Raw genomic sequence first — 26,604 nt, 5'->3', positions numbered from 1 at the left:
TACAAATATCTTGAAGCACATGTTATATTATCTGCTTCCAAGGACAGCCATTTATGTTGTTATGATTTCTTTTCCCACAGGGAAGGGAATATGAAAGCGAATTGTAATAAAAATCTCCATTTATTAAAAAGTTTTAATAATAAATATTTTAGATTATCACTAAAGCATGATAAATTAATGTGCCTGCATGGTTTTAGCATTAATTGACAGAATCTAAGTGAAGCTAGCAGTAGGCCTTACTGAACAGGTGTGTTTTGTTGTTGCAGTTGTTTAATTGGGTGCTCAAGTTCCCTTGCTGCTGCTGCTTTTCATGACATTGACTTTTTTAAGAGTCTGAGTCAATTGTCAGGTTAAATATCATACATGTGTCTTTTATCTTGTCCCACTATTCCCTGAATTCCCAGAAAATGGAGATGAGGCCTACAGAAGCTTACTTACACTCAAGCAACACATATTTTAGTAAAAATACTTCAGAGGTGATGTTGTGTACTTAATATTGCATCATATTCAGAAGCACATAAATCAAGTTTCTCTATGATTTGTGACACTCAGTTTGATCACTTATCTGAGGTGGTAATTGCTGTATTTATTCATTGCAAAGGTAAGTTTCCATTTGCAATGAATAAATAATCTTCAGGATGATACAGGGACTATTTGGTGCCCTAATAATTGTTCATCTAGTGGCTGTATTAGGCATACTTCCTTTTCCAATCCTTGTTTGGACCAGTTATTTCATTAAAAGATACAAAGTGGTCATTTTTAAATTTCATAATTCCTGTTACATCTATTAGCTAGCATTCTTTGATAATCACCTTTTTCTTTTTTTATTACCATGAATTCAGGGGTTGTTATTTATGCAATAATTTATAATAAATTCTAGTTGTTACTCATTTTTATGCTCAAATTGTCCCCAATTTAGCCAGTGTTCTTTAGACATGCCCCACCATTCTTTGAGTGCTTCCTTGCTTTCTGACACAATGAAATGTCCCAGGTTCATCCTGTACTTCCTCTACCCCAAATTAGGCCTTCTGTAATAAAGAAAGACATTTAGAAGCAAACATCTGGACGCTAGATGTGCTTGGTGCTACCAGGGTCTCTGAATGAACAGAGACCCTGAATGAACATTTTAAAATCGAGATATAATTCACATACAAAATTCACCCTTTAAAATGTGTAGAATTTAAAATGCAAATCCAAACTGCAAGGTGATACCATTTCATACTTATTAGCATGCTATTTTAAACAAGACAACAATAACATCAGAAATAACACGTGTTGATAAAGATTAGAAAAGTTAGAATCCTTGTGCACTGTTTGTGGAAATGTAAAATGACACAGCTGCTATGGAAAACAGTGGCCAATTCCTTTAAAACTTAAAACTACAAATATCATATGATCCAGCCACTCTACTTCTGGGTGTATACTAAATAGAATGGAAAGAAAACAACTTGAATAGATACCGTGATTGTACGTCCATGTTCATAGCAGCATTGTTCACAATATTCAAATGGCAGAAGTAACCCAAGTGTCCACTGATGGGTGAATGGGTAAACAAAATGTAGTATATACATACAATGGAATATTATTCAACCTTGAAAAGGAAGGAAATTCTGATATGTCTACAACATAAATGAACCTGGAGCTCACCAGGCTAAGTGAAATAAGCCAATCGCAAAAGGACAGATACTGCAGGATTCCACTTATATAAGGTGCCTAGAATAGTTAAAGTCATAGTGACAGAAAGCAGACCTGGGGTGGGGTGGCCAGGGGCTGGAGGAAGAGGGACAAGGGGAGTGACTGTTTAAGCCGCATAGAGTTTCAGTTCAGAATGATGAAAAATTTCTAGATATGGATGGCACGCTGAGCTGTACACTAAAAATTGTAAATTTTAGGTTATGCATATTTTACCAGAATCAAAAATTTTTTCATTGCTTTTCAGTATTTTCACAGCGTTGTATTACCATCATCCCTATCTAATTTGTCATCCCCTTCCCAAATATATCCAATGTCCATTAGCAACCACTCCCCCTTCTCCCTGCCCCGGTCCCTAGGCAACCACTAATCTACTTTCTGTTTCCATGTATTTGCCCATTCTAGACATTTCATATGAACAAAATTATAAAATAAGTGGACCTTGTGTCTTTCACTTAGCATGGTGTTCTCAGTGCTCATCCACGTCATCACATGTATGTGCTTCATTTCTGTTCATGGCCTAATAATAGTCCATTGTATAAATGTATCACATTTTGTTAGTTTATTCATTACTTAGTGGCTAGTTGGGTTGATTCTATGTTTCAACTATTATGAATAATGCTGCTATGAACATAAGGGTACACATTTCTCTGGGAATACGCTTACGATCTCCCTGGATATTGTAGGGATTGCCAGTTTTTAAGGGTACCTCCATGTCTAACTTTCTGAGGACCCGCCAAACTCTTTTCACAGCGGCTACACCATTTTACCTTCCCTCGGATCTGTGAGGGTTTCAAGTGAACGGTTTTTGTACACTGTCATTTTCTAAACTTCTAAAAAGTTGTATAACTCCATCTGAAATGATAAAGCTTTTGATTTGCTCTGCAAATTTGTAATTAAATAAACTGGGAATGCCACGCACGTGAAAATGAACAATTTTAATAATAAAATATGTAATACAACCCCTGTCATCTATAACCCAGGGAACGTTCCTGCTCAACTGCGGCCTCCTGACCACTTGCCTGACAGACGGGTCAGCCTCGGGACGGTCTGCAGACGCCCCTAGCAGGCAGCGCTGGGTAGACGGAGGCTGCCCCAGCGTCGCTCCCACCCCTCCTCCGCAATGCAGAGCAGCAGGGACTACACTTCCCAGAATGCCCACCCTCCAGGCTGGCGTTTGCCCAGACAGGAATTTGGGGGGAATTTGGAAGGTAGAATGGGAGGGGAATCTGTTATTCTTCCCAGGCCGTGACAGCCAGGTGCTGGACAGATGCTTCCCGGCAGGCTCTCCGGAGCTGACCCCTTCAGCGTCCACTTCCATCTTCGCAGCAGCCGGCAGCCCTGGGAGCCCCGATGCCGCGCGTACTGACCGGCCCGCAGCGCCCAGACGCCAGCCCCTGCGTAATGCACCTGTGTTGGGGGTGGGGGGACCATATTTAAAATACAACCAAGGAGAGCAAAACAAACAAAACAGTGGCGCGGCTAGAGACAGTGTGTTTTCACCACCGGGAAGTTTCTGTTCGGGAGCCTCGATATTGCTTAATTTATCGTGTGCATTTTTAAAAGAATCGTGTTATTAGAAACTCTTCGTAAAGAGAGTTAAACGGATCTTCTATCATTTAAGAGTTAGCCCCATAATGCTGGCATTTAGGTTATTTTTATCGTTTTGGCTATTATAAATAATCCTGAAAAGAGTGACTTATTTCCTTTATATAGATTCCCCAAAAGGTGATATTTCTCATTCACAAAATATTAAAGATTATCAACATATATGGCTAGCTTGCTTTTCAGAAGTGTAACAGTTTATACTTCTACATGTATTGAGCGAGCATTCTCTGGCCACTCCATGGCTGCCATCAAATATTAATGTAATACTATCATTTAACAATAATGCTTGCTAAATTGATAGAATTAGCAATTGTATCAGTTGCTAAATTGTACAATAGATACAATTTAGGTTTGAAAATTCAGGTTTACTTTTTATTCACCTGTTGCTTAACCATTTGTGTTCTGTTCCTTTCCTTCCTTCTTAACTCTTTTGTTCTTTTTTTTGCCTGTTTATGATCATTCCTTCCTTCTTTTTGTTCCTCTCGCTCCTTCTCGCTCTCCTTTCCTACCTTCCTTCCATCGTTTTCCCTTTTCTAAAATTTATATCTTTTGGCTACAAACCTCCAAATGTTGTTATGTTTTTTTAAATTTCCCCCAACTTCCTATTGCATTTATTTGTTTCTGTTTTATTATATAATTTTAACGTTCTCATATCCCGTTAGAGTTCCTAACCTTGCTTTTAGTCTTTGAAAGTTTCTTTGCCATTCACATATCAGATAAGTGTTAAACTCTATTTTCCACTGTAAAATTTATGATTTGATTTTATGTATGAACTCTTTGACTCACTTAAGCTTTTTTGGTGTATATGAAAAGAAGATCTAATTTAACTTTTCCTCAAAATAACTAGTTGCTTGAGCACCCTTTGGACACATCCTACTGTAATGTAATTATATTTTTAGATCTTCAGTGTGGCTCTTTTATTTTTTTAAAGACTTCTTTTTAATGACTAAGACATGCCGGTTTAAAAGAGTTCAAGAAGTCAGGAATACATAATATGTAAAGTGAAAGAACACCCCTCCAGAGAAAAGCATTGCTGATAATTTAGTGGATTATTTTAAATCAGAAATATATTTTACAACAATAATACACAGATTTTAAGTGTACTGTTTGGTGAGTTTGGACAAATGTATACCAACACATGATCAAGATATAAAACATTTCTCCACCTAGAAAGTTTCCTTCTGCTCCTATCCAGTCAACCCCATTCACCCCAAAGCAACAACTGTTCCGATTTTAATAGTTATAATTTAGTTTTGACTATCCTTAAACTTCATATAAATGGAATTGTAAATATAAAATCATCTGTGGCTGACTTCCTTCACTCAACATAATGCTTTCGAGATTCATCCATGTTGTTCTCTACAGTCACAGTTCATTTTTGTTAATTGCTGCATAATATTCCTTTGTATGGATAAACCACAGTGTATTGATCCATTCACTTATTAATGGGCATTTAGGTTCTTTCCAGTTTGGGGTTGTGTTGAATAAATCTGCTAAGAGTGTACAAGTACTTTTGTGGACATTTCTAGGAGAGGAATTACTGGGTCATAGAGGAACTTTATAAGAAACTGACACACGTTTTCCAAAGTGGTTGTAGCATTTAATTACCCACCAACAGTGTGGACAGCTGTTCTGCATCTTAGCTAACACTTAGTACTTAGTATAATCCTGCGTGTGTGATGATAATTTCAATAGCTTTAATTTTTTGGTCTAATCACAAATTTAGAGAAAGTTGCAAATACAATACAAAGAACTTTTTCCAAAACCATTGAAGAATAAATTGCCAACCTGATGCCCCATGTTCCTCTAGTTATTTGGTGTGCATTTCATACAAACAAGAACATTCTTCTACTTAACCACAATACAACCATTAACACCTACAACCATCAATTCTCAGACCCTAGTCAAGCTTTAACAATTATCCCAATAATTTTCCTTCCAGTAAAAGAATGCAGTTCAAACATTATATGCCGCGGTTGTCAAATTTCTTTAGTCTTCATCAAGCTGGAACTATTGACAGGTGTCCTTGACTTTCAGGACCTTGCTACTTTTGAAGTCAACAGGTCAATTGTATTGTAGAACAGCCCCAAATCTGGCATTGTCTCTGACTTTTCATAATTACATTCAGGTTATGCATCTTTGGCAAGACTATCATAGAAGACACATGACTTTAATTTGTCCCCTTACCAATGCTGTTCACTGATCATTTGAATAAGGAGGTGTTTGTGAGGCCTCTCCGCTTTGAAATTGTTCTTTAACTTTTGTAGTTAATACTTTCATGGACAGCAAACCTGAGATTAGGTAACCACTTTGTTGTTTCCTGAACTTTTAATTTGTTCATTTATTAATTTATATCTGTGAATTTACCTGTGAATTAATTTATATCTGTGAATCAATGTGTGAACTTATGATTTCCTATATTCTTCAGTGGGTCATAATCACTTATTTTGATACTAAGATTGTACCAGATTTAGCCCTACAATCTGACTTCTGTATCCTTTTGATATGTCCTTATCATTCTTCGAAAAAATCTCTTGCTTTTTAGAATAAGAATATACTGATTACTTGTACTTTTCCTGCCCAGTCCTGGAACCACCCATTTCTCCAAGGACCCTTAGTTTCTTTTAGTGGAAAATGGTGTTTAGAAACCAAGATTTAGGACCAATCGCAGTGGCTTATGCCTGTAATCCTAGCACTCTGGGTGGCAGAGGCCAGAGGATGCCTTGAGCTCAGGGGTTTGAGATCAGCCCGAACAAGAATGAGACCCTCCCTCTGGACTAACAATAGAAAAATTAGCTGGGGGTTGCTGTGAGTGCTTATGGTCCTAGCTGCTCAGGAGACTGATGTAGGAGGATGGCCTGAATACAGGGGTTGGAGGTTGCTGTGATCTAGGCTGATCTGATGCATGGCACTCTAGCCTGGGCAACAGAGTGAAACTATCTCAAAAAAAGAAAGAAAGAAAAGAAAGGAAGAAAGAAACAAAGAAGGAAGGAAAGAAAGATTGATTTAGGCACTTGGTGTGCTCATTGTTATTGCCCTACTACTGCCTCCAGGGCCTCTTTCAAGACAGAATTAGGGCATATATGGAGGGACACCCACACCCACACCCCAAACACATGTATTTATACCTATCTTTATTTCTATAACCATCTATTTCATACATGCATTGAAAATTACGAGTCTACACCAATATTTATTTATTATTATTTTTTAATAGAGATGGGGGTCTCATTTTTGCTCAGGCTGGTCTCGAACTCTTGAGCTCAAGCAATCCACCTGCCTTGGCCTCCCAGAGTGTTAGGATTACAGGCATGAGCCACTGTGCCCGGCCATACACCAATATTTCTAATTCCGGTCCCAAACCATAGGATACACTTTAGTTTTCACCCTTTCCATATTTGTTGCTCCTTTATCTGACCTGTGTTATCCTTATTTATATACTTACTTATCCAACATGCTGAATGCATCCAGTCTCCCACGTGCACTGCCATCCCCTCTCCACCGTGATCACCCTCTGCACCATGCTCACTCTCCAACACTCTACTCTAGGTCATCCCTCAGCCAGGACACCCTGCTTGCCTTGCTCAGGTTCTGAAACCTTCCTTGGGCCTCCCCTCCAATGGATGCTCTCCTTACTCCACTTAGGCTCTGACTCCCCATGCTGGGCCACCTTCATAATGACACCTTTCTCATCCAGCTCAGGCTCTACCTGCCCAGGTTGGCTACCTCCCCTGTGGAATCTGCTCTCGGAGCTTAGGTCCTCACATCTAACACTGGGCTGCCCCCATGTGAGCATCCATCTTGCCCTGGGGCTCATGCTCTAATACCCATGTTGGATTGTCCCTGGACATGACTGCCCTCCTCTTTCTGTTAGATCTCTGAGCTGCCATGCAAGGCTGCTTCCCACATGGAAAGCCTCCTCACACTACTCAGGTTCTGACACCGTCCCAGGACTTCCCACTATGGGGACACTTTCCTCACCCAGCTCAGGCTCAGGTTCTAAATCACTGTGACTCTATCATCTCCTAACCTCATCAAATCTCCACGTGGCATGTTCTTACTACCTTAGACCTTTTGCAACTGTCTATTTGAGATTTTTGCCCATGTATAAAGTTGTTCTTTTGGCTTTTTGATTCATAGGAGTTCTTCATATATTCTGCATACAATTTTCAATACATATATTTTAAAATATATGTATTGAGAATGTTTTCAACCACATTATGGCTAGCCTTTTCTTAATTATGTTGATGAGCAGAAAATTTTATTTTTTCTGAAGTTCAATTTATAAGTTTTTAAATTTAGGCTAGTGTTGTTTTATGTTCCATCTGAAATATTTGCCTACCTCAAATTCAGAAATATATTCTCATGCTTTTCTTAAAAGTTTTAAAGGTTTAAATTTTATATTTAGGTATATAATCCATCTCAAATTAATTTTTGTGTATGCTGTGAGACATAGGTCAAGGTCTTTTTTTCTATATAGATATCCAGTTTTCCAGCATCATTTTTTGAACAAGATCTTCATTTCCTGATGAATAACCTTAGATCGTTTGTCAAAAATCAGTTACCATATAATGTAGATTCATTTCTGGACTCTATACTGTTCCATTGATCTGTACTCTATCAATATACCAATATTCCATGGCACTTGAATATAGCAGTACAATCGGCTGGCATAAGTCCTCCAACTTGGTTCTTTTTCACAATTTCTTTTGCTAGGTCTTTGAATTTCTATATAAATTTTAGAATAAGCTTGTTGATTTGCTACAAAAAGTGTTGCTTGGTCTGTTAGCCTTCAGCCTCCTAGAAACCATTCAAATTGCTATACTTCCTAGAGTCTTGCCCTGCACATACAGATCTTAACAGTGGGTCAAATACATGAAGGAAATTTATATGCAATTTTTGAGGGCTTTTTCTCTGCAGCTCGCTCCTCCAAGTGACCTTGCCCTTCAAACCAACTATGTTAGAAGGTCTGTCATCTGATCTCTGTTTCCTCTGCCCAGAGACACTGCTGTTCTCTGCTTGGGGTCTGTATCTCCTTGCTAGGATGAATGTAAATTTGACCTCGTGCTTCCCTTTTCTGGCAGGTAATAATCCTGCCTTGGTTCCTGTCCAGTGTCTGCTCATTGTTGTTTTACATAATTTGTCTAGCTTCTATTGTTTACATCAGACAGACAAGTGCAATGCCAGCTATTCAATCATGACTAGCAATGGAAGTCAAGAGATTTATTTTTCATAAGGAATGAATTTAAGAAACCATTATGTTTTTCTCATGTCTAGTTGTAGTGCAAGGCTAAACATAAGAGCCTCTTACATGTGCTCACACTAAAATTCAGATTAGAAATTCAAAGTTTCATATATATACAAGGTCAGACAATTACGTTTTTGAGCTTATCCTAGAAAAAGTGCTACATACCTCATTGCTGAATGTCACTATGGTCACCTTTGATGTACTCCCGTTGGGAAGCTATGCACCAAGGCCAGTGCCTAGTCCACCTTCAAAGCAATTTTTGGAACTCTTTTTTTCTGAAATGGCCATCAGAGTTGTCATAGTATGAGATCTAACAATGTAAGTTTGCAAACTCATCCTAGAAAACATGCTACATACTTCATTGCTGAATATCACTATGGTCACCAAATGACCAAGGTGAGTACTTTGAAAATATATTCTTTTCCTGGCTGTGCTAAGAGCCAAGAAATTCCTATATTTTCATACCCTCCATAAAATACTTAATAGCTTAAGAAAATATATTCAACTTAATCTTTGCTAATTTTTCTCTTATTCATATAATTAGAGTAAAATTTAAAAATTTACATATTGATTTTCGTATTAATAAAGCACTACAGGAAAAAAATATTATGTCAAAGATAGAACATGGAAGTACAAGTGCTCAGATTTCCTTCAAACATCAAATAAGAGTGAAATAGATGAGCTTTGTCATCCTATTCCTTTTTACTTTTTGATGAATGCAAAACCTCAAAGAATAAAAGCTGTGTACAAGTACCTTCACTGAAACTATAAAACTATAAAAATATACACAAAATTAGATTGGAATCAGAGCAACCTATAATTCCCATTTCTCCCACAAATTGTGTCTTAAAACAATTCAATTCCTGGGAAGGATCCAACAATAAAAGACAATTCCTGGGTAGGAGCCTAAAATAAAATTTTTATGGTAGAAAAGTTTCTGTGTTATGGTCATAGACACCTCATATTGAAAAGAATAAAGAAGTTACTTAGCAATCCCTATTTTCCTCCTGACTATTGCTACCTGACACTGAAGATTAAAGTAATTTAAATGTTTCAATGGTACTTTTTAAAGTACGGGGCCCATGATGTTCAAAGCATTTATTTAGTCAATAAATATATATTGAATATTTAATGTTCAATAATGAACAGATAATAAAATGAGTCAAACATTTTTCTTATCTTCAGGGATTTTTGTAATTTTGTGGGAGGGGTAAATAGCATATGGAAGTAAGTGGCCCATTGCTACACTTTGTACTGTTATAAAAGTTCAAGGAGAGGAAAGCTCTTGGTTGTGTAGGTAGAATGGATCATCAAAGGTTTCACGGACTGACATCAAATCTGGTCTTTAATTTTAGGTATGATTTTGACTGGTTGAGAAGAAAGGATAGAGTATACAAGGTGAAAGAATCACAGTTAAAGATAGAAAAGAAAAGGGAATATCAGTGGGTCTAATTTGCCTGGAAATTAGAAATCTTAATAATACTGGGAAGGTAGTATGGGGTTGTGTTGTTGGGAGTTTATTTTTTTTTCAAGACAAAATTTCATCTATTTGTAATTAGAAATAAATATTTCACAATATATAATTATATACTGTTTTTGTGATTAATCGCTATGCTTTAATTATGTTCAATTTGTAACAATGAAAATACATCCTGCATATCAGATATTTACATTACGATTCGTAACAGTAGCAAAATTACAGTTATGAAGTAGCAACGAAAACAATTCCATGGTTGGGGGTTACCACAACATGAGGAACTGCATTAAAGGGTTGAGGCATTAGGAAGGTTGAGAACCACTGGTATAGACCAAGACATAAGAGACATGAACCTGATGATGTATTCCTGCTCTTGTACCTGCCAGAGGGTAGATCAGTTGTGGTAGTCTGAGAATGGAATGTGGAAAGGTGTTGCCGGACCTAGTTTGGGGCCAGGATATTGGGTCCACCCTTCCTCTACCAAGTGCTGTGGGAAGCAGGTGGGAGGTGGTGGAGAGAGCTGGGAACGGGTATTGTTTAAGGGAAGGATATGGATGTGGAGGTGGGGGGAAGCTGATGTTATTTGTGCAAGGAGAATCTGAGAGGGTTCACAAGACTAACACAGAGGGCAGTGCCTGTAGCTCAGTGGGTAGGGCGCCGCCCCCTTATAAGGTTGGCAGGTTCAAACCCAGCCCCAGCCAAACTGCAACAAAAAAATAGCCGGGTGTTCTGGTGGGCGCCTGTAGTCCCAGCTACTTGGGAGGGTGAGGCAAAAGAATCGCCTAAGCCCAGGATTTGGATGTTGCTGTGAGCTGTGACGCCACAGCACTCCACCGAGGCCAATAAAGTGAGACTCTGTCTCAAAAAAAAAAGAAAAAAAAAAAAAGACTAACACAGAGAAGGAATGTTTCAGAGTAGGAGAAATGCCTGGATGTAGGGTATTTAAACTTGAGGTAGAAAATACATGAGATTAAAGCGAGGATGTAAAGAGAAGTTTTGAGGAATAGAAGAAGAGAGGAGAAAGGGGAGACGTTGCTGAGGCTGAGGTCAGAGAGGACCTGGCCTCCGCGTGTGACCACCAGCTGGAGAAGAGTGATCCAGACCCCCGCGTGGGCACTGGATGGACGAGAGTGGCTCGCCGAGGTCAGTCCATGACCGGAAGAGACAAGGATCACCGGAATTTTCAGCCTACAGCAGGGAGAGGGAAAGGGAGTTTAAAAAGGCACAGAGACTATATATGAATGCTGGAGAGGCCTAGCAATGGAGGGAGAGGGAAAGAGTAAGAATTAAGAGGGAAGATGGGAAGAGAAGTGCCTGTGGCTCAAAGGAATAGGGCACCGGCCTCACATGCCGGAGGTGGCAGGTTCAAACCCAGCCCCGGCCAAAAACAAAAAACTGCAAAAAAAAAAAAAAAAAAGAGAAGTTTAAAAAAGTTCAGAAAAGGAGTTGTAGACAAATGCTCACCTCACCATTAAATGGATGAATTCTAGGCATGGTCAGAGAGGTTTCTCATTTCCCTTCGTCTTGTTGCAACAAGGGTCGGTTTAGTTTGGTCCGATGGGGGTATATTTTGGCTCCCTAAGGGGCCTTTTCCACATCCAATTCACAGCACCAAAGGAGAGGTGAACCCAAAGATGAGAAATCATCCCAAGAAGTGAGATGAAAGGAAAATGGAGTCTCAGTTCTGCGTGGGCAATGTGGTCTTTATTCCAGCTGGGTACAGGTGGGGTGAAATCAGGAAGGAATTCCGTATGTGGGTTATGGTGGATGAGAATATAAAGCGTTGGTTCTCGATCTTCCCAATGCCGCGACCCTCGAAATACAGTTCCTCATGTTGTGGTGACCCCCCCAACCATAAAACTATCCTCATTGCTACCTCATAACTGCAATGTTGCCTCCGTCACGAATTGCAATGTAAGTATCTGATATGCAGGATGTATTTTCATTGTTACAAAAAGGGTCGCGACCCACAGGTTGAGAACCACTGATATAAAGAGTCAGAGGAGCAGGCACATTCATTTTCCTGGGTGGGACATTCATAGGCTCACTCCTTCCTTGGTGGGTCAGTACATTCCACCCTATCAGTCATCAGCATGTGAATTAGTTTGGACAATATGTTAAGAGCCATTTTCAAATATGATGATTAGCTACAGGGCTCTGCATTGTTGACCAAATTATATTTTTCTCCATACCCACACATTTCCTTTTCTTTTTTTTGCAGTTTTTAGTGGGCCGGATTTGTTGGGAGTTTAAATGCCAGATGGGGGAGAGCAAGCCACAGGGACCCAGAAAGGCTGTTGATCAGAGGGTCACTATAGCGGAGCTCAGAAATATTCATCTGACCACAAGATGATATCAGACCTCAGGGACAGTGCTGGTCTGGTCTAAACAAAGAGTTTCCAACTACCTGATCTCGGACAATGTAGTGAAAAAGTAAAATTTTATGGGAACAGAATTTAATTCTATTCTGTCCTATATTCTGAAGGATTGTCCTATATTCTGAAGCTAAATCTTCCCTACATTATCATTTTTAAAACAATCTATAGAAAAATAAATGATAGTTTTTTAAATAATATTTTTATCTGGTAAAAATTAAAAGTTGGGATTTCTGTGTTTGTCCTCAAGCCCTTTTTTGAAAAGTTACTGGTGAGAAAACCAGAGCCTGGGACCCACTACCATCGAGGATAGATTAAAATACGAGGGAGAATGCAGCTGGCAGCCAGAGCTCTCTTGGATAAAGTGGTGAGAAAGAGGGGCTCTACCAAAGAAAGATAGTTAAATAATTAGAGAACAAGGTAACCATTTGTCTATGGGAGTCAACAGAAGACAATTCCAAGGATGCCACTGATTTAAAAACAGGGCGGTCGGGAGGATAGTGAGTAGTTTTGTGGAGGCAGAGTAGGCAGAGGCTGGCTGGGAAGATTACTTTAGTTTTAGTAATATGTTGTTGTTTCTGTGGGACAGCTGTTTGGAAATGCCTAACAAGCAATTAAAACGTCAGTCTGTAGCTTGGGAAGGGGGCTGGCTCATTTACTGATGAGACAACAGACATTCATTTTATTCCCTATTATGAGCCAAACACTAAGTTTTGGGGAAGGAGATATATTTACATGTTATTTCTACATACTCCTTTACAATGACTTTTTCTTCATCAAGTACTTGTATTTAATATAAGCTTTTAAATCTCTATTTATGGTGCTATTGAACCTGTAATTCAAAGATACACTGCAAATACAAGAATATTCAACTTTACAAGTGGTCTGAAAAATCAGAAATGAATAGAAACTAAAACTGAATAAATAAAACTTTATTAGCATATTAGTTAGCATGGGCTACATTAACAGACTTAAACCTATAATTGCACAGCTGGGCAAAAGTTTCTATGTTGGGCACAGTTTATCTCTTGATGGGCAGGTAAATAGGTTGGTGGAATGACTCTCCAAAGAGACACAGGCTGAGGGAGGTTGTGCCTCATGAGGCTCCTAAGGTCCCTCCATCTCAGCATGCATTGGCACTGTCAGGCCTTGAAGTGGCAGCATCATTTCCACTCATCCTCACCTGGCCAGAGCCCAGTCACATGACCCCACCTAACTGCAAGGGCAGCTAGGAAGTAGAGTTGAGCTTTGTGTTCAAAGAAGAGGAAATGGATTTTATTGAACGATTAGTAGTCTGTCATTTATTTTTACTATTTTATTTTAATTAATCTTTTTGAAGCAGAGTCTCACTTCGTTGCCCTTGGTACAGTGCGATGGCATCACAGCTCACAACAACCTCAAACTCTTGGGCTCGAGCAATCTTCTTGCTTCAGTTTTTAATTTTTAGTGGGGGGGAGGGGAGTCTTACTCTTGCTCAGGCTGGTCTCGAACTTGTGAGCTCAAGCAATTCACCTGCCTCGGCCTCCCAGAGTGCTGGAATTACAGGTGTGAGTCACAGCACTTGGCCAGTAATCTGTTCTAATTTGCGTTAAATCATCTGCAAAAAGTTAAATTCTAATTAAAAAAAAAAAAAAAACACTTGGTCATGAAGAACACTTTGCCAGTGAACAGAATCTTCAGTACTGCTTCTCTGTAAAGAAGTAATTGGCATTTATAAAGAACCTCTATTCATGTAACAGTTATGCCATGCTTTAATAGAAACAAAAACAAGTTGAATTCTTATAACATTGTTTAGAGTCCTTGCAAGAGTATTATTTGCTTTTCCTAGCTGAAAACCAATCTAAACTAACTGACACGAAATGATGGGAAAGAAGACATTATTCCAGTATTAATGTGGTCTACAAGCACATCCTTGACAACCTCCCTCTTTGGTCCCAGGAATATATAAGAACACATCCCTCTTTGATGTGTTTGTGGTATTTGCATTTCTTTCACCATCAGCATTTTTCTTCACAAATGGCCTTAAAGTGATGTATCCTGCAGTGAACCCTTACTTTGTCTGTGACCACTTGTCTACTTGTAATAGATTTTGACTATAAATGTCATTCCCTTCAGCTTAGCTCTGCTCTTGAGCCTGAACCTGTGCTTAGAGTAGCAGATAGAAACTAATTAGCAGTAACCTATCACTACTGAAGATTTTATATCACTTGATATCTAGAGCTCTTTGCATTTATTCATGAAATACAACATGTAGATTATTGCTGTATTTAGATTATCTCTTAGGACTCAAATCCTTGTAATTTAAAATCAAGTATCTCAGGACTGAGTGTGGTGGCTCACACCTGTAACACCAGCACTTGGGAGGCCGAGGATGGTGGATTACCTGAGTTCACAGGTTTGAGACCAGCCTGAGCCAGAGCGAGACCTCATCCCTAAACAAAAACAGCTGGGCATTGTGGTGGATGCCTATAGTCCCAACTACCTGGGAGGCTAAGGCAAGAAAATCACTAAATTAAGCCCAGGAGTTTGAGGTTGCTGTGAGCTATGACACCTGGGCACTCTACCAAGGGTGACAAAGTGAGACTCTGTCTCAAAAAAATGAATAAATAAATAAAATTAAAAAATAAAATAAAATATCTCTACTAATTAAAAAATAAAAAATTAAATTAAATTAAAAAATAAAATAAAATAAATTTTCTCTGAAAAGTCCTAAGGTTATCATCGGCTCTGCTTTGTTAAGTCTTTTTTTTTTTTTTTTTTTTTGTAGAGACAGAGTCTCACTGTACCGCCCTCGGGTAGAGTGCTGTGGCATCACACAGCTCACAGCAACCTCTAACTCTTGGGCTTACGCGATTCTCTTGCCTCAGCCTCCCAAGCAGCTGGGACAACAGGCGCCCGCCACAACGCCCGGCTATTTTTTGGTTGCAGTTTGTCCGGGGCTGGGTCCGAACCCGCCACCCTCGGCATATGGGGCCGGCGCCCTACTCACTGAGCCACAGGCGCCGCCCTGTTAAGTCTTTTATTGACATCAACAATGATATATTGTTTCTTTTGACCTAGGATTTGGAAAGGGAACCGTATGAAAGGAAATTAGGATTTCAGATATTAGATCTGCTTTAGATTGATCCCAAGTAGGTGATGCAATCTGTTCCTGGTAAGCAGTGGTGAGTGGGAGAGGAGCTAAGATGGGGTAATATGGATCATTAGGAAACTTTCACGGTATTATTAGAGCATGTTAGTGAACTTTTGGTTTTGGTCACCTAGCACCAGAACAGCCTTTGTTTGGGCAGAATCCTAAAATAGACAGGAGGCAGGGTCACACATCCCACTGTGGAAGCTAAAGGGGGCAGATAATCTTTTCCCCTGACAGCTGGGGCATCTGCAAATGTTCTTGCCAAGGGCTTTGAACTTTGGGGGTGGGACACAAAAGTGCAGGGTGCTGAAAGATGATTTGCAGCAATGGTGGGTGCAGAGTCCACAGCCTGGAGAGGACTTGGAGGTAAGGGGTGCTCTGTAGACCTAGAGCATCTTCTTGGCTGTGCTCCAGGCTGCCCAGCTTCCCCTGTTTCCTGTTCTTTTCCTGGATATTGTTCTTCTTTGGCTGTGAGATGACCTTACAAAAACTGCTTTTTGCTTGCTTTGGTCAGGGCAAATTTCTCTTGCCTTCAACCAAAGATTCTGACTAGCACAAACATCCCAATTATCAACTACATCTATATTTTCTGCTAAAAATAACTTTTCTTTCCTTTTTTTTTACATATACATGTGTTTATTAGGTTTCCATTTTTTGCCTTCACAAAATTAAAGAGGCTTAAAATTTAATAATAATAACAATGTTTAAGGACTAGAAACAAAAACCTTGTAGAGAATGAACGAACATAAATATATTCAGAAAAGAAATCAGAGAATTGCTGCATCGAAATATTAAGCAATAATAATAATAATAATGCAAAGAAAGTAACATTCACATTGTCAAATAAGAGTATGTCTATTATAGAATGCTTTGACTCTGAGATTCAGTATGAAGTCATCAGTTGGGGCGGCGCCTGTGGCTCAGTCGGTAAGGCGCCGGCCCCATATACCGAGGGTGGTGGGTTCAAACCCGGCCCCTGCCAAACTGCAACCAAAAAATAGCCGGGCATTGTGGCGGGCGCCTGTAGTCCCAGCTACTCGGGAGGCTGAGGCAGGAGAATCGCTTAAGCCCAGGAGTTGGAGGTTGCTGTGAGCTGTGTGAGGCCACGGCACTCTACTGAGAGCCATAAAGTGAGACTCTGTCTCTACAAAAAAAAAAAAAAAAAAAAAGAAGTCATCAGTTAACTTCTTCTTAGTTTTTTTAAGTCTCAAAAAATACACAACTAATATTTATAAATGAAAGTAAAAGATAATTTTAAAAAACAGATCATGCCAAATCTTATAGACAATAGAAAAAGAAGAAATACTTCAAAATCGTTCTACTTGATCTGGATACACCTGATATTAAAATTGGAGAGAATATATTATTATAAATTACAAATATATTTCACTTATAAATGAGAATGGCAATAAGAAAAATAACTTTTTCTTATTGCAAAAATTACTTATCAACTGAAAACTTTTTAAAACTTTTTATTTATTTTTTGAGAGGAATTATCACTCTGTGGCCCTGGACAGAGTGCCATGGTGTCATCATAATTCACAGCAAACTCAAACTCTTTCAGCTTAAGAAATTCTCATACCACAGCTTCCCAAGTAGAGACCCAGTCTCACTCTTGCTCAGGGTGGTCTTGAACTTATGAGTTCAAGCTTACAGGCATGAGCCCACTGAGCTGGGCCACTGATCAACTGAAAAATTTTTAAAATCTATATTTAAATGGATAAATTATTAAATAAGAAGACAAATAAAACACCCACCAGCCCCCCTCAAAGTATTGTAATTTCATCACTCATGCAAAACCATTGTAAATTTTTTTTTTCAAAAACATTTTTGGTACTCCTCAGACTTTTTTCCTGGGCAGATGAATCCTCCCCTTCTCTCCCTTTCCCACTCTTCTCTTTCTTCCTTTCTTTCCCTTCCTTCCTCTCTTTTCTTTCCTTCTGCTATTATAAAAGTGCTATGATACCATAATCAACATGTGTGTTACACATCCTCGCACACTTGTATCCTGAATTTGCCTGCTCTTCTGCCTTATCTGTGGCATTACTTCTCCACACAAACATAGACATAATGAGTTGGCCCAATCTAGTGAAAAGTGCTTATCACACTTAAGCAAGTTGCTTTTGCTTAAGTATATGCAGACATGATAATTCTCATATACAAGAAGGCACAAAAGATAATGTCAGGTAAATTATCAGGTCAGAAGACCAATCCAGCAGAATAAAACATGTGTTCCTCTGCTGGGTAAAAGCCTCAAACACCTAACATGGCTATCTCATTTGGTCATGTGCAAATGAATTCAAAGTTTTATATTAAAGTTGGTAAGATCCAGAAATTCCAGAGAAAGTTTAGAGTATACATATGCTCTCTTGAAAAGATCCAATAGTTCAACTAGAAATACAATTATAAATACACTCATTTCTCAGACTGCATTAATCTCTAATTCAAGAAGAGTTATAGAATATATTTTTATTTTTATTTTGAGAGAGTCTCAAGCTGTTGCCCTGGGTAGAGTGCTGTGGTGTCACAGCTCACAGCAACCTCAAACTCTTGAGCTTAAGTGATCCTCTTGCCTTAGCCTCCCAAGTAGCTGGGACTACAGGCGCCCACCACAACACCCAGGCATATATATATATATATATATACATTTTTTTTTTTCCTTTTCTTTTTTTGGTTATAGTTGTCATTGTTTGGCAGACTCAGGCTGGATTCGAACTCGCCAGCTCTGGTGTATGTGGCTGGCGCCCTACCACTTGAGCTACAGCAGCTGAGTCTAGAATATATTTTTAAAGCAGAGAATATGAGAGGACAATTTTACTATGTATGCTAAAAATTATAAATATTATTTGCAAACAGTAAAGATATTAAAAGTTCTTAGAAAGTCTAATCTCCACCTCTTATGTCTTAATGGATTTTAGTGCCCTTTTCTTCACAGAGTTAAACTTCAACCCCAGGAGGATTAAAATGAATTAGTAGACTCTAAATTAATTGCATTTCTATTTTTTTCAACCTAAATAGCCTTTAGTCACAATCTTTGTTCTATAGCTCCTCATTCCATTATTTGTTTTTAAGGCCTTGTTTTTTCTTTACAGACATATCTTAATACTAGTATTAAATATTAGTATTTGGTTTTCTTCCTGATGAATGGTAAACTTTCCTTTGATTCATACCCCCAAATTATCTTTAATAAATCTATTTAAGAAACAGATTTGCAAATTTTCTAGTGAATTCCAAACAAGAGTGCAGGTGAATGTTTTTTCCTTTTCAAAAATAAACCATCTTTAAGCTATTTTTAAGATTTCTACTATTAGTTTAATTTTTTTTAAAATCAATCCTCCTGCCTCAGCCTCCCCCCAGCTGGGACTATAGGCACACCACACGGTGCTAGGCTTAGTAGTTCAATGTTTAAAATAACATATAATCACTGTTCTCATCCACTGCTTTTTCTCCATGAACAATCCATTGATAATTATTCAAATACTCTCTTGAAAATTATATATATATATTTTAAACAGAGTCTCACCATGTCACCCTCAGTGGTGTGCTGTAGCATCACAGCTCACAGCAACCTCAAACTCTTGAGCTTAAGCGATTCTCTTGCCTCAACCTCCCAAGTAGCTGGGACTACAGGCACTCACCACAATGCCCTGCTATTTTTTGTTGCAGTTGTCATTGTTGTTTTGCAGGCCTGGGCTGGTTTCGAACCCGCCAGCCTCGGTGTATGTGGCTGGCGCAGTAACCATTGTGTATGGGTGCCGAGCCTTATTCAATTATATTTTAAATATTATTGTTCTTGTTTAACCCATTTTTATAGGTGAGGATTAAAAAATTATTTGAAAATATTATCCAATAGTTTATTAGCAAAAGAAAATCAGGAATATTTAACTATTCAATCACTTAAGAAATTATTTCTTTAAAAAAATCATTCAATGCTTTACTAAACAAAAGAAATTAGGAGTATTTAACTTTTTAGATCCTAGGCCTCCACATAATTTTGTTATTCAAATCAAAATATAGTAGTCTTCACATTTGTTACCATGGATTTCAAAAGAATAATCTACATTTCTAAAAGCTATTTACATATACAGACAAAAGGGAATATAATTAAGCTGGAGTTTTTCCATATCATTTTGCCTTTGGGGTCCCAGCAGCAGAACCATGACATAGGTAAGAGTACTATGGCCAGGTTCCAGCATATGTGAATCAAGCTGAAGAAAAAGTTGTTGAACTGTGGATATACAGGGTGTCCATAAAGATTGTGTGCAATTTAAAATAGTTGCACATGAGCTTTATGGACACCTGTATTAGTTTGACTCAGAAAGGATGCTAACCAAAGGGTCTCCACCTTTAACGCCCCAACAGGGGCAAAGGAGCTAAAATGACAGCTATACCCACGTGTGTATTTACAAAGCAGTAATTTCCAACACATATGAAAAGAAGTTAAGAACACTCATTTCTCATATGTCTTTGAGAACAAAATAGGCTGTTCATTTGTTTGGAATGGTTCTTAATGGAAAATACTCCAGAAGGTGGGATAGTATCTTTTCCTTCCTTGGCCATCTTTTTCTCTAGGGGACCAAATTTTGAATTGTATCTCATTTATTCTTCTCTGTGAATTAAACCCAATTGCAGAAGTTAGAAATTCTACATCTTTCATAACCTAATTTCTATTGTAGAATCACTCAGTAGTTAGTAACTCCACCTGTTCCCACTCCATTTCAAAATACAGCCAAGATTCCTTGAAATGGGGCTTTTTTCTTACTACATTTTCTGAACTGCAGAGCCATTCAGAGCACTTATTTACTAATATAATGTGCAATAAAATGTAACTTAAGGAGCAATGCTGTAAAACAAAGAATATAAGAGTAGATTGTTTTTCAATATTTGATTAAGCCATGAGGGGCAAATGGATCAGCTTTAGCTGAGTTATATTCCTATTTCCTTTTGATAATAAAAAATCAAAATTACATTAAAATTTCCTTACAAGTAAATTACAAATAAATCCATTTGTAGGCTGGGCATGGTGGTTTGCACCTGTCATCCCAGCACTGTGGAATGCCCAGGTGAGGGGATCACTTGAGGTCAGGAGTTCATGACCAGCCTAAAAGCAAGTGAAATCCTGTCTCTACCAAAAATAGAAACTATTATCTAGGTGTGGTGGCATGTACCTGTAGTCCCAATTACTTGGGAGGCTGAGACAGGAGTTTTACTAGACCCAGAAATTTTGAGGTTGCCGTGAATTATGATGACACCATTGCATTCTAGCCAGGGTGACAGAGCAAGACTGTCTTAAAAATAAGTAAATAAAATTTATCTCTTGTAAAAGAGAATTTTTGTTTCTTTCAAAGTATGTTGAGAAAACGGGAAATATTCCATTGATTATATATGCTTTTTATATGTTTCAATTTCTGTAATGAGTAATATCCAATTAAGCCTTCTTTCAGTTTTCTAATACAAAAGCTCTCATTAAAATACATAAGGGAAGGATGCTTGTAAAAATAACTGTTATATTTAATAATTTGATTTAGTGATCAGGGCATGATTTTTTCAAGTCTAATTTTAATTCGTTCTCTGTATACTCTTTTTAATGGAGGTTTGAGCTTCTAAGTCTTCATCTTCAGTCCTTGTACATTAAGTGAGCTATTCACTTCTGTTCAGCAGAGTTGGATGGGGCACATCTCTGCATTTGATTGGTTTGCTTTTAAAGCATTACTCCTCTGGAAACACGCTGTCTCATATGGCATTGCTAGCAGTGTGGTATTAAGTGTGGTTAACATTTTACATTGAAGATGAGCATTTACCATCAGAGAGAACATAAACTTCAGGAGTCCTATGTTACATAAATTGTACACACCATATTGACTTGTTTGTAATGAAGAGCTCTGTTTGAAAACAACATTAAATAACATATCCAGAAATAACAACTGACTCAATGGGAAGACAGGTAATATGGTGTTCATGTTTTAAAAGAGCCAATATAATTGAAAAAGAATAAATTCCAACTACAGAAATAGACTTCAATAAAATTAACAAAATCTGACCATGACACATATGTCAGCTAAGTCAACAAGTTAAATAAATGATATTACTTATGCTCAGATGAAGTAAAACAAGGACTTAATTTTTATTTTTCATTTTCCAGCTACTCAGGGAGTAAATATCAGATTTCAAAGTCCATTCATTATTTTATCTGAAAGAATTTACTGACTAAAATGCTTAGTTGCCACACTTTGTTTGCAGTCTATCAGGTTGCAATATTAAAGTTACAGCTTCTTCCCCCGTGTAAGCATTCTATATGTGTTTTATTTACATTCCATCACTTTTTATTTTCTCCTAAACTTTAACAATGAAACTGTATTGGTGTTATGTAACAATGTTTTAAATTGGCAACATACATTCTGATTTATCTATCTCTTGAACCCACGTCCCGGAAAAATAAACACAATGTATACGAAAAGAAAAAACTACATGGAAGTGTGTGGTTAAGAGTGAGACATGAAGAAATAGACAATGAAATACAGTTGTGTGGAAAGGTGAAGTAAGGATGTATCTGTTGTTGACAACCACCCCTGTGATTTATTAACAGCTACAGGAAGTCAATTTAATGCCATAAGAAGTTGGTAACCCAGTGGGAATCGGGGCTTTAAAGTCTCTTAAAACTTAATGTGACTCAAAAATACCCAAAGCAAGCAAAACGAAAAACCTGCAGAAAGTGCTCCAATTAGAGCTTCCTTGGCAACTCAAATCAAACCAAATGACTCAGATGGACGATTAGAATAAACTGTGCGCCGTTCTTTTTCACTAGGTCTATAAAGCCCATACGTTATGTTTGGGCCAGAAAACAAGGAGTTATTAGCACCTTCTTTTTCCACTTTTTAATACTCTATCATATATACCCATCAACACTTCTTAATCTGTGGTCTCTATTCATTTATTGCCTAAACAAGATCCTTGGTGCCTCTTTGATCACTTCTTCCAAGCTGACCTTACATGACAGCAAACTGAAATGCCTCTTCTCGGAGAGGGTCGAGACCGCGCAGCAAGTCACCCAAAGGTGGAAGCGTCTTGCTTTTATTTACTTGTTTATTCGAGGGGCGGGGATGGCAGAGGACCGACTTGGACAAGGAGGGAGGGGAAGGGGCGTGCTGACCAGGGACCACAGTCCGAGGACTGGAGGCCGCGGCGGTGGTGGGCTACACTTCTCGGGCCTGACCCAGAATGTGACGAGCCCCTCCCCCCTTGCACCCTTGACCCCTCCCCCTCTTTTCAGGCCTTTCATAGGCCTGCCCGCCAGGCCGTCCGTGGCCTCCAGACTTCACACCACTCGCCTCCTACCGCAAGCCCTTCAGGCAGAGCGGGCAGGCCGCGGTCGGCCCGCGAAGCCCTCGGCCGGGCGGGGACCCCGAGCCAACCCCTCCGGCCGCGCCCTCCCCCTCGTACAACGCACCTGCGGCCCCGCCCCCGGCCGAATGCAGAGGCGGTGGCTAGCTGGCGAGGCCCGGCGCCTCGGCCCTCGAGGACTGCCCTTCCCTTCCCCCGCCATTCCGCCCACCCCCCTCACCCAGCCACCGAGCTGCCGCCGCGCTCCTCAGCCGCCCCGAAATCTAAAGGGGTCCGTCTCCGGCACCACAACCAAATAGCTGAGCCTCCCTGGCTGGCTGCGCAGCCCGTCCATTGGTCCCTTCCCCCCCCCGCCGCCGCCACCATTGGCTGTGGCTTGTATACTCTCGGCGGCGATTGGCTCAAGCTGCTGCCGCTCGTCCGCAGGGCCGCAGATCCCGCCTCCACGGTGATCAGGTTAGTGTGCGCCGCGGGTGCTGGGGGCTCGAGAACCCAGCGGAGCTGGTTGAGCCTTCAAAGTCCTAAAACGCGCGGCCGTGGGTTCGGGGTTTATTGATTGAATTCCGCCGGCGCGGGAGCCTCTGCAGAAAGAGAGTGCGAGAGATGGAGATGGACAAACGGATTCATTTAGAGCTGCGGAACAGGACGCCCTCTGATGTGAGCATTTGCCAAAAATATCTCTGTCGGTCCATTCTCCGACTTTGTGTGTGTATGTGTGTGTGTGTGTGTGTGTGTGTGTGTATGTGTATGCGCGCGCGTTGGAGGGGGGAGGCACTTTTTTTTGAGGGGGGTCGTCCGGGAGGTGTGGATTTGGAGGTCGGACTGCAAATGAATTGCAAGGTTGGGGGATTGCAATGCCATCCAAGCATGTTCCGGCTGCCGCCGCCGCTGCCCTTGGTGTGTGACTACCTGTGCGTGTGCTCCCGCGTGTGCGAGTGTGGGTGCGAGAGTGTGCGTGCGAGTGTGCACCCATCGGGGGCCAGCGGGCGCACGCGTTCGGGTCGGAAAGAATGAGCCAAAATAACCCTTGGAGCTCGTTGCTCCCGTGACTCCGTCTGGGGGGAAGATTAACGAGGGGGGAGGAGGAGAGGGGCTGCCTCCTGGATTTAACAACAAAAAAGAGGGTTTTATATTTTATAAATGTATCCCCCTTTCTGCCCCCCTCCTGCGCCTTCCCCCTCCCTTTCTCTCGCCCGCTCGCTTGCACACACAATAAGTTTTCGGCTTTGCGAGTCCGGTTTAGTTTCAGATAAATGTGGGCCGAGGCCCCCGGGGAGAGCGCGTGGGGAGGGGGCTGCAGTGGAGTTGGGAATAGCTCGAGTTTAAAGTGCGTCTTCATTTCTTTGCAGTGATGAGGCGAGAGACGGGGGAGCCATATTTGTAACTTTGTAGTGTTCGTGAACGCGCCCTTTCTCTCCCTCCCTCCCTTTCTCTGTCTCCCTTCCTCTCCTCCTTTCTCCCTCACTCTTTCCACCCCACCTTCGGGCCAGATGCTGATGTTTCTTCCTTTCCTTCCGAAGGAAAGATAAATTAGAAGAAGGGGGAGGGATTTTCGAACGTGCAAAGGCACGGATAATCCCCGCGCCTCCCCACTTCGATCGCTAGCGCAAGTTGCCCGAAGGCTATGTCCCGGTACCCCCTCGCCCCAGCTCCTTCCAGCCTCACTAAGATGCCAGCCTTCGGGTCCTGCCCCACCCCCACACCCCGGCACGAACCCCTAGCGCGTCGTTCTCAGGGGTGTGCTCCTCGGCAGCCATTCGGCGCCTGGTTATAATAAATGGGCACGGGAAACTTTGTCAGGACGCGAGCTGCCCAGAGCTGGTGCCCGCGGTGGGTATTGGCTGGGTCCACATTTATGCGGGCATGGCAAACACGCAGCTCCAGCTCCAGGATGGGAGTTTGCCTTCCCGTTGCGGTTATTGATTGGGCAGCGGCTGGAGTACGGCAGGAGGAAACTTACACGGGTGGGAACTGGGAGACTCAGGCGAATGGCCAACCCCAAGGAGGGAGAAGGAGATGGTGGGTGACTCGAACGCTCGTTTTTATTTCTGTCTCGCTCTCGCTTTCAAACATCAGTGTTTTATGAGAGTTGGCGGCTCACTGGTGGAGACCCAAGGTCTGGGGCGGAGACGCCGGCCAACTCCCCTCCTGGTCCTTGGGGGTGACCAGGGGCGCGCGGACGGGAGGGAGGAAGTAGCCCCATAGCCTCCGTGGCCGGTGTTCCACAGAGTTGGGAGTTTGAGCAGCACTGTGCGCTGACCTGTCGCCCCTCTAGCCCGTTAAACCCGAATCCCTGGCAAAGGCAGGCCTTGCTTCCTCTTTTCCCTAGTTCCTCCCCCAAACCTAAGTGAGACTTTTGAAAACAAGATCCTTTTTGTCTCCCCCTTTCCCATCATAACGCAGCTGTGGACTGTAGACGTGCGAGTGCCTTATGGCGCGCAGGGCGGGGAGAGTGCTGGCCGAGGGAGGGGAGGGGGTGCCGCCGGAGAGGCTGGAGTTTCCGCGAACGGTCTGCCGGAGGTTTGTCTTTCTCTGGCCGATTTCGCCCCAGTTTGGACCCGGAGCCAGAGCATTTGGGGGCTGGGTGTGGTGATGGGGGAGGAGGCCGGAGCCGCGGTCTTCCCGCGTACTTTCCGGAAGCCCCCTGTGCAGAGGGGGAAGGGCGCCAAGTAGGCGGCCGGGGTCGCGGCTGCCAGCTGTGGAGGCGAGGTTCGCCCGGCGAACCCGATCAACACTGCTGGCCAACTGAGAGCGAGATCGAAAGCGGGTCGAACCGGCTCTTTAAACTTCCCGAGTGTGTGTGCTGGGGGAGGGGAGCGCGCCGCGCCGAACTGGGAGCGATTTCTCACGCTTCGCCCCCTCGCCTCCGAGTCTCCCGGCCCACACGCCTGCCCCCTGCCTTAAGGCGGGGTGGGGCGCGGGTGGCGGGGGAGGGGGCACTTTCTGCACATTTTGGGGGGAGGGGAAGAAAGCTACCGAAAGAGGGACAAAAGGGGTGGGGGAGGAGGAACTGTATTTTTTTAAAAAAACGTTAAGACAAATAGCCCGGGGAGAGCGCCCCCCTGCGCCCCTCCCCGCCGCGCTCCCCCCGGACCCCCCACACACCCACCTTCAGAACCTCTCCCAACTCGGATCCGGGGGCTGGTGGCCACGCCGCGAAGCCGAAATAGGACGAGCAGCCATGTTTCCCGGGTCTCTCGCGGCCCGCCCCGCCCCTCCCCCACGGCGCGGCGGGCTCGGAGCGTGGGGCTCGGAATGTGGGCTCCGGGCTCCCTGCGGCGCGGGGCGCTGGCGGGCGGCGGGGGCGCCGGGCAGGCCTCTCGCCTCTTCTCGCTGATTTCGAGCTCCGGCTCTTTTATTTGTTACTACGATTTTTAACTGCTAGGCCCGCCCGGAGCTGAGCCCGAAGGGCGCCGTGGCGTTTTGGGGGGGCGGGGGCAGCCGCCAAGGCCCTGCGCGCCTGTGGCACGACTGCCGGGCGCCGGGCTGCCATTTTGTCACCGTGGCTGTTGTCGCTGTGGGGGGTGGGGGGAGCGGAGTCTTGCGCCATCGCCCCGACGGCCTCCGGCGCGGAGGCGGCAGGGGGAGCTGGCTCTGGGGACCCCCGGTTGTGCTCTGGGCCTCGGTGGGGGTTTTCGTCCCGCGCAGGCGGCCTGGGGCTTTGCCCGAGCGCCACGGCGGCCGTAGCCTGGGCAGGACGACGATCCTCTTAGCTCGAGCTCCCCCCATC

At 42.0% G+C, this 26,604-nt stretch overlaps 1 protein-coding gene and 1 long non-coding RNA gene across 3 annotated transcripts in view; one reads left to right on the top strand and one right to left on the bottom strand.

The window, feature by feature from the left end:
- Positions 1–2,676: 2,676 nt before the first annotated feature.
- LOC128587527 (uncharacterized) lies at positions 2,677–26,484 on the bottom strand. The gene is made up of 3 exons (XR_008380609.1): positions 25,976–26,484; positions 8,714–8,813; positions 2,677–3,102 (listed from the first exon to the last, which is right to left on the bottom strand). It is a non-coding gene; the product is annotated as an uncharacterized LOC128587527 (long non-coding RNA).
- ANP32A (acidic nuclear phosphoprotein 32 family member A) overlaps positions 23,310–26,604 on the top strand; it is a 37,231-nt gene continuing 33,936 nt past the window's right edge. Inside the window, exon 1 of one of the 2 annotated variants that reach the window (XM_053593776.1) lies at positions 23,310–23,531. In XM_053593776.1, the coding sequence (XP_053449751.1) occupies positions 23,478–23,531 (54 nt within the window). In that variant the 5' untranslated portion in view covers positions 23,310–23,477. Of the gene's footprint in view, positions 23,532–24,786; positions 24,894–26,604 lie in introns of those variants that run through there. The other variant, XM_053593778.1, reaches the window with a different exon arrangement.

Source organism: Nycticebus coucang, chromosome 6 (assembly GCF_027406575.1).
Source record: "Nycticebus coucang isolate mNycCou1 chromosome 6, mNycCou1.pri, whole genome shotgun sequence".
Taxonomy (NCBI): Eukaryota; Metazoa; Chordata; class Mammalia; order Primates; family Lorisidae; genus Nycticebus; species Nycticebus coucang.
This window is presented reverse-complemented; position numbering and strand designations above follow the sequence as displayed.